Here is a 7,916-nt window from a genome sequence, read left to right on the forward strand (position 1 = left end):
AAGCCCACTTCACTGATTAGCCCACAATGCTTGTTTTCAGAGTGGAAGCTACAGGTGCTTGGCACTTCTGAAAAAATAAAAAGTAAAAATCAAGCCCAACATCACAGCAGTCACCCAAAAAGCCAGCATCTTCTTGGGCAAGCACTCCCAGTGGTTCTTTCCATTCCCACCCCAAACTACCCACAAATCCAGGTCTGGTGCCCATCCTGCTGCTTCCTTCTTGATTTCCCTCTTTCCCTTCCTCCACTTCACATCTTGGTTTTTATTTATTGTGAGAACAAAGTTAATAAATGCGGTTACTATGGAAATGCCTCTTCTATGATCTGCTGTGCCCTCTCCCACTTTATCAGTTAGCTCCCCAGGAAAGAGCTGTTCTCAGGATTCCCTGTTTCATTCACTGTGCACCACGTTAGATGCTCTCTTCACATTCAAGAAAGGCAAGCCTAGGTTCCACCTACATTTAATTAAAAAAAAAACTTTGGGCCAAGATAAAGCTGCAGTCTAACAGATGAACATCAAGGCTAGGGAAAAACAGGTTGGAGTTGCTTCCTCCACCATCCCTAAAGCAGCAGCTGCCAAAAATAGGTAATGGGTTTTTTTGCCCCCTCTTGACAAACAGTTAATTTGGATGAAAGCACAGTTTCACATCAAGCCAAACTATTGGTGACTTTAAATAAAAAGTTAGTTAGGTAGAAAGCAGGCTGTCAGGGGGAAAGAGAAGGGATCGCTTTGGAACCACATGAGTTAGCACCAGGGAACTCACCAGTTTGCAAACCCCATGAGACATTCCAGTGTGGCTTCCCCATCCTCTTCCTAGAAAGGCTAGACCCAGGCAGAGCCAAAGCACCGTTGTCTCCATCTCAACAGCAGTGCTCCTGCTAAGAGAGAAACCCAGGATAAGACCACACTTGAGAGGCCTGGCCTGCCTTTATCCCATGGGAAGGATTATTTTAGGGTCCAGCCAGTTCTCAGGAAACACAAGATGGCATGGTCACTGCTTCACAGAACTCTGCCTCAAATACAGTCTTACACTGAATCACAATGTAGGTTCAGGCCCTGAATACTTTGACCTGCAGCTGGCTCTGCTCTGTGAAAAACTCTTATGAGGCTGCATGCACATTGGGCCTAACAACTCACTATCACTTCCTTTGTTTTCTGGGCTAGGGGGATACATAAAAGTGGGGATGGAGCAGGTGGGGCATCAGTGACACCCCAAGCTGGTGGAATACTTCCTAGAGGGTTAATACAGAGCAGCAAAACATAGGGGATGTTCACAAGGTAGGCCAAATACCTGGGTACAAGTTCAGCACAGGTAAAGAAGCAAAGTAAATTAGCTACAGATTGCTGGTACCTGAACTCAGGTATGCCCACACCTCCCAGCAGCTGCTGCTCTGATTATAGTGGATATTTACATATAGGGGGCTCCATGGAGGCCAGACTTTGGCCTGAGACCCACTTAGGGACTGAAGACACCTTTCTCCCCCAGCTTCCTCTGATCTGACAACCTGAGCCTCTTTCATAGCCTCATCTTACTTTTTGCTGAGAGGCCATCTCCTACAATGTGCCAGCACATTCCTAGCGCAAAGGGATCTCCCCCCCCCCAACTCCCCTCCGACCAGACCCTACTGTAATGCAAGCAATAGAAATTCATTCAGGATCAGTTCACAGGACCAGCGAGTGTGCAGTGACACACCATGTTGTAACGTTAAGACATGAAAACCCTTCTCAGAGGAACCACAGCACCTCATAGAACAGATGTGTCCATCCACCTGCAGCGTATCATAAAGAAGTTTCCTTCCAGAGAAGCAGCAGAATCCCACACATGAACAGTTCCCTTTATCTAATGTCTTATTAACAAACAAAGGGCTGGATTTTCAGAAGTGCTGGGTGTCCACCAAACCAAGCCCCAAATTATCCTGAAAAATCAGGTCTTTCACCAACAGTCCAGTGGTCCATATCAGTGGAACCTACTGCCTTTTGATAAAAAGTAATGGGTTGATGATGCCATCTGTTTATAGCATTTTCACTTAAGAGAAATGCAAACCTAGGGGGCAGGATATGTAGCACATTTACACTGGTGCAATTTACTTTGTTTTTCCACACTGGCATAAATAGCACCAAGATCCAAAGCAGACAGATGATCAGCTATCCCACAGGTAGCAACACACAGTAGGCAGCTATATATGAGCACCTTACGAGTAGGCAGTAGGGAAGCACATAGAAGTCCATCTGTCTTGAGCAAACAGTTATCCCAGAATAGCTGCAGACACACACCACTTATGCTGTTTTCCCCCAAGGTAACTGCATCTGACCGGAGGCCCTGGTGGCAATGGTGGGGCTGCTCGTGGCAAGGTAGCTCCTATAAAATACCACAAGGTTGCAATATTTCTTTTAAAGAGAAAAAGTAGCAGAAGGGTCAAAAACCCCACTTAGCTAAGCAGGGAAGTTGCAGCCCTCCTACAGAAAAAGAAAATAGGCATACAAACTATGGAAGCTTGGGACAGCCTCTAAGGAAGACTACTTGACAATGACCCGCACTTGTAAAAAACAGATAAGGCAAGCTAAAGCAGAAACCGAACTAAAACAAGCTACAAGAATCAAGGACAAAAAGAAGTCCTTCTTTAGCTACATAGGGAGTAAAAGAAAAACTAATGGGAGTGTGGGGCCGCTGCTTGATGCCTCAGGATACCTGCTCACTACCACTCAGGAAAAAACATAACTCCTAAATGACTACTTTGCCTCAGTCTTTCACAAGACCAAGGGGAACAACATGCCAGGTAGGGCACAGAGCAAGCAGGGTAGGATTAACACCATTCCCACCATTGCCATAGAACTGGTGTATGATCAATGAAAGACATTAGACATATATAAATCAGCAGGATGAGATGAACTCCACCCAAGAGTGCTGCAAGAGTTGGCCAAAGTAATCGCAAGAGCCCCTGGCAAAGTTCTTCCAAAAATCATGGGCCTCTGGAGAAATCCCAGAGGACTGCAAGATGGCTATTGTTGTGCCCATCTTCAAAAAGGGAAAGCATGAAGACCCAGGAAACTACAAGCCAATTAGCTTAACTTCTATTTCAGGGAAAATCCTAGAAATATTCATCAAAGAGGCTATATGTGACAAACTTGAAGAAGGCTTGATACCGAATGACAGCCAGCATGGCTTCGTTGCAGGCAGGTCTTGTCTGACCAACCTCATTTCTTTCTGTGATCAGGTGTCTTGTCACCTGGGTGAGAGAAAAGCTGTTGACATCATATACCTTGACTTTTAGGAAGGCTTTGACCGTATCTCATAAGGTACTGATCAGAAAACTGGAAGATATTGAGCTCAACTGCAGGACTGTCAAGTGGGTGCAAAACTGGTTGCAGGGTAGGACACAGAGAGTCCAAATGAATGGATTGGTGTCATCCTGGCAAGATGTGGGCAGCAGTGTACCCCAGTGGTCAGTACTTGGCCCGGTGCTTTTCAATATCTTCATCAATGACCTGGATGAGGGGGTGAAAAGTCCATTGGCCAAGTTCATGGACGATACCAAGATATGGGGTTGTGCAGACATGCCCACAGATAGGCTGCAGATACAAGCAGACCTAGACAGGCTGGCACGTTGGGCAGAATGTAACCAGATGAAGTTCAATGTAGAGAAATGCAAAATGCTGCATCTGGGAAGGAAGAACCCCCAGCACACCTACAGGCTGGGCTTCGCTAACCTAACCACCATTACAGTGAAAGGGATCCGGGGGTAACAATATGAATATGTGCCAGCAATGTGACGCAGTAGCCGCTAGGGCCAATATGAGCCAGCAATGCGACGCAGTAGCCGCTAGGGCCAATAAAACTCTGGCATGCATCAATCGATGCACCCCCAATAAATCCAAAGAAGCAATTCTCCCACTTTACTCAACATTGGTGAGGCCACAGCTGGAGTATTGCATCCAGTTCTGGGCGCTGCACTCCAACAAGAACGTACTAAAGCTTGAGAGGGTCCAGAGAAGGACCACCTGCATGATCAGAGACTTGCATGGCAAGCTATACAAGGAGAGGCTGAGGGATCTCAGACTCTTCAGCCTAAAGAAAGGAAGGCTGAGAGGGGACCTGATTGTGGCTTACCGCTATATCAGAGGCATACATCAGGGGCTCAGTGAACAACTGTTCACCAGGGCACCCTGGAGGAAAACTAGAAACAATGGCCACAAACTCCTGGAAGACCGTTTCAGGCTAAATGTTAGGAAAAACTTCTTTACAACTAGGGTGTCCAGATTATGGAACAAGCTCCCCCCAGAGGTGGTGCAATCATCTACCCTAGAGGTGTTCAAGAGAAGACTAGCTGGTCACCTGGCTGGGGTCGTCTGACCCAGATGTCTTTCCTGCTCTTGCAGGGGGCTGGACCCAATGATCCTTCAGGGTCCCTTCCAGCCCTATGATTCTGATTTTAACCTCCAAAGTAAGGTGAGTATAGGGCACCTCTGAACCCTAGCCCTCAGAGCCTTGTGGGTACTCCTTGGTTGAAGCAAGACTAAAGGACATCACCCTGGCAGAAATGCACCCTCACTGAAGCATTAGGCAGTCAGAAGCAGCTCTAATATGCTGTTTTCTGGCAGAACCTACAACCATTGAGGCCCTGAATGTCTGAACTCAGTCTGGCCTCTGTACTCTGTCTCAGTGGTGTAAAGGGGAGATGGTAGATCTAGGGCACATACCATTCTTCCATACTCTTGCCCCAGTGTATACATTAAAGGTCTTGGTGTGATGGTCACAGGACTTCATAAGAGGCATAAGGAACCTGAGCCAGCTATCAAGGTGTTCAAGCAGGCGTCTTCAGGGGCCTGCTTGCCTCTCTTGAGGAAGGCCCTAGAAAAGGTGGGCCAAAAGAGCTATGCCTTAAACTCAATCTATCCTGGCCAAAATGAAGTCTACACCAGATTCAAGTAAGTTACACCAGCACTGAGCTGTATGTCATTAATCCATCCCTTTTTGATGCCAGTGTAAAGATTGATTAGACCAGTGTAAACAAGTCAAGTGTCCAAGTCCCTGGGCAAATAATCACAGATGCTTGCCCATGCTACTCTACAGAGGGGCTTTCTGAGCAGAGCGTTCATAACTGTTAACATTTCTGAAAGAAACCAAGGTTTCTCTTTGGCAGTCAAAGTGGGTGAATTGGGGCTGCTGGCAAACATTAATGCAACTGTGCAACTGGGGATCTGAGGAATTTTATGCCAGACATACTTGGCAGGTCACACAGTTATGGAAATAGGGCATAAAATGATTCGACTCCCAATCATGTGACTATCAGTATGGGGGGCAGTGAGGGGATCACCTGCTGGATTGCAGAAAGCTCTGTTTCCTATGCACTGCTTCCACAGGTGCCTGGAAATGCCCACCTGCTTTTCTGAGTTTCATGGGAGCTGTATGCCTGATATCAGGCTTGCTCACCCCACTTGAAGAGCCACCCAGCACGTACAATGTGTGCAGTTTCCTTATAACCTGCTTCTTGTGTCGGCTGCCTCTTAACTGGTACATGCAGCTGGGAGTGGAAAAAGCTCCCTCACCCTCAGCTGTGCACCCATTTTAAGCTGCACCCGACATTCTCTTAGGAAAGAGCATAGGGGCAGGCAGGTTCAGGACCCAGAGCTGCCTCCAGCCCAATCCCACCAACTGAGCAGAGGACAGCTTTGCCCCAGACCCCAGGCTGCCCATGCTGAATCCTGATGTTCAGCTGAGCTTTGAGATTTGATATTGGACAGCCCCGGTCTTGGTTCAGACCCAGGGCTATCCTTGGGATCAGACAGGGGAGGGTTGCATCCCTGCCACAGGAGCTGTCCCATGGTATGAGGCTCACCAAAACCAGGCAACTTAAAGAGCGGAGGCTGCAGGGTAGGGCTGTTTAATGTGCTGGGTCCTGGCAACCCTACATCTTGATCAGCAATGGTCAGCATTGGGACCAGGACAATCAGTAATGGTCAGCATTGGGACCAGGGCAGCCCCATCCAGGTTCCAGACCTGGGGATGCCCATGTCCTGATACTGATAATCAGCTGATTATCATCATTGGGATGGTGAAGTATACCATGTTCAATTTGTGAAGCCATAAAAGCCAACCACAAAGACATTACGCACTTGTTGAGTGTCTGCTTTCCCATTTTATGGCACCATAAACAATAATGAACATGTGGCTTGATGCTATTTATGGCACAATTAACATGTTAATTGTGCCAGAAATGTAACGTGTACCTTGGGCCTGGGCTCCTGAGCAGAGCTGGGGAAATTTTCAAAGTTTTTTTTTTCCCCCCAAGGGATCTCCAAACCACCAGAATCAAAAAGCACAAACCCAGCTCTTATCACACAGGTCACTTGTTACGGTTTCCTGGGGTTTCCCCCCTTCTCTAATTTTTTTTTTGTGGGACAGATCCTTAGTTGGTGTAAACCAGTCATCCCACTTAAAGTCATCTACCTCAGCTGATGATGGGGCCTCAACTCCACTGGCACTGAGATACCATAGTAATAGGGGCTGCATAAAAACCCTATTGCAGAATAACTTGATGCCTCCTGATGGCAGCCAAGCCTGGCATCCTTATCCTTGTTCCCACCACACTCTCTACTACATTTAATCTTTTTTTAAATGCTTCTCTTTGTTTCTACATCTGCGTCATTCCCTTCTCAGGCAGTTTTCTCTCCTCCAAGTCAGTCACTCTCCCACTGTCAGCTTCTTTGCTGGCTAGGTTCCTTCTCCCTTCCTCACCTCCATGCCAGGCTCTGCCCACCATTAGCTCCCTGCCTTCCATGCCCAGCCTTCCACCCTCCATTTCTTCTCCTGTATTGCTCTGTTGGGATTCCAGGGGCACAGTGTGACTTCTGCAGCATCCTCCTGACACAGGTCAGAGGAGCATCCCACAGGGAGACCAGGAGACAAAAACAGACATAAGTGAGGGCTTTGTTGACATGGCCTGGCCTGGCCCTGTGCCCATCACTGCAGATGCCAGTCCTGCCTGGGGAGACCGTGCCATACCAGAGTGGTGCCCCACACAGGCCAGCGACTGAGACACCTCATCACTCACAGACCTCAGAAACACCCCTAAACCACCTCCACCCACCCGCCCAGATCCACAAGCACAGTGAGCCAGAGACGCCCTTTAGACAAATGACTTTCCAGCCTCACCAGGGGACCTAGGTGACCTCCCCCACATCTCACCCCTGAACACTGGCTTCAGTGTGGCAGAGTGCAGTGCCCAGGGATTTACTCACCGCTTGAGGTGGCGCGCGCAGCTCGCAGGGATTCATCTTGCGTGTGGCCACACTCCTGCACTCCCTTGGAGGCTTCACAAAAGGCAAAATTAGCTGCAACCAGGAGGTTTCTCTCTCTCTCTCGCTCACTTAGCACAAGGTTAATTTAGATCTTGCGGAAGGAACCAACGGAAATGGCAGTCACATGGACGCCATGCAAGCCACTTTGCTTACTGATCTCAGCACTTACACCAGGGTCACGCACTCGCAAGTCACTCAAGAAACAAAAAGGAACCAAGGGGGGAGGGGACGAGCTGGGCCTGGGGGAGGCTCTGAACTTCTGCGCTGGTGGCTCTGGGCTCCTCCTGGGGACAGGCTAGCTTCCCCTGCAAGCAGACTGCTCTGGTACTTGCCTCAGGACTGCTCTGCTTGGTCAAGGCCACAAGGATGCTGGCAAGGCACTGGAGGATCAAGCTGGACAGGGCTGACCCAGGGGGCCACGAGCCAATACTGGTTTCCCTCTGCTGTCCAGTGGGCATTGCCTGGCACATTATCCTCTTCAATCCCTACTCTGCAGGCAGACTGGTTACCTGCCTCACAGGTGTCCATCACTACCCACCTGAATGCTTCACAGATATGACCACATTTGTCACTGCGGCACTCCAGGGAAACAAGGGGCCACCACCATCCTCCTTGAA

At 48.6% G+C, this 7,916-nt stretch overlaps 1 protein-coding gene across 2 annotated transcripts in view; it reads right to left on the reverse strand.

Annotated features, from left to right (window-relative positions):
- The window catches only part of NRROS (negative regulator of reactive oxygen species), an 18,132-nt gene extending 10,662 nt beyond the window's left edge, over nt 1–7,470 (reverse strand). Inside the window, exons 1-2 of one of the 2 annotated variants that reach the window (XM_019513116.1) lie at nt 7,240–7,470; nt 764–875 (exon numbers count right to left, since the gene is read on the reverse strand). In XM_019513116.1, the coding sequence (XP_019368661.1) occupies nt 764–859 (96 nt within the window). In that variant the 5' untranslated portion in view covers nt 860–875; nt 7,240–7,470. Of the gene's footprint in view, nt 1–763; nt 879–7,239 lie in introns of both variants that reach the window. The other variant, XM_019513115.1, reaches the window with a different exon arrangement.
- Between the last annotated feature and the right edge of the window lie 446 nt (nt 7,471–7,916).

This window comes from Gavialis gangeticus, unplaced genomic scaffold, assembly GCF_001723915.1.
Source record: "Gavialis gangeticus isolate Ggan-Ray unplaced genomic scaffold, GavGan_comp1, whole genome shotgun sequence".
NCBI classification, from domain to species: domain Eukaryota; kingdom Metazoa; phylum Chordata; order Crocodylia; family Gavialidae; genus Gavialis; species Gavialis gangeticus.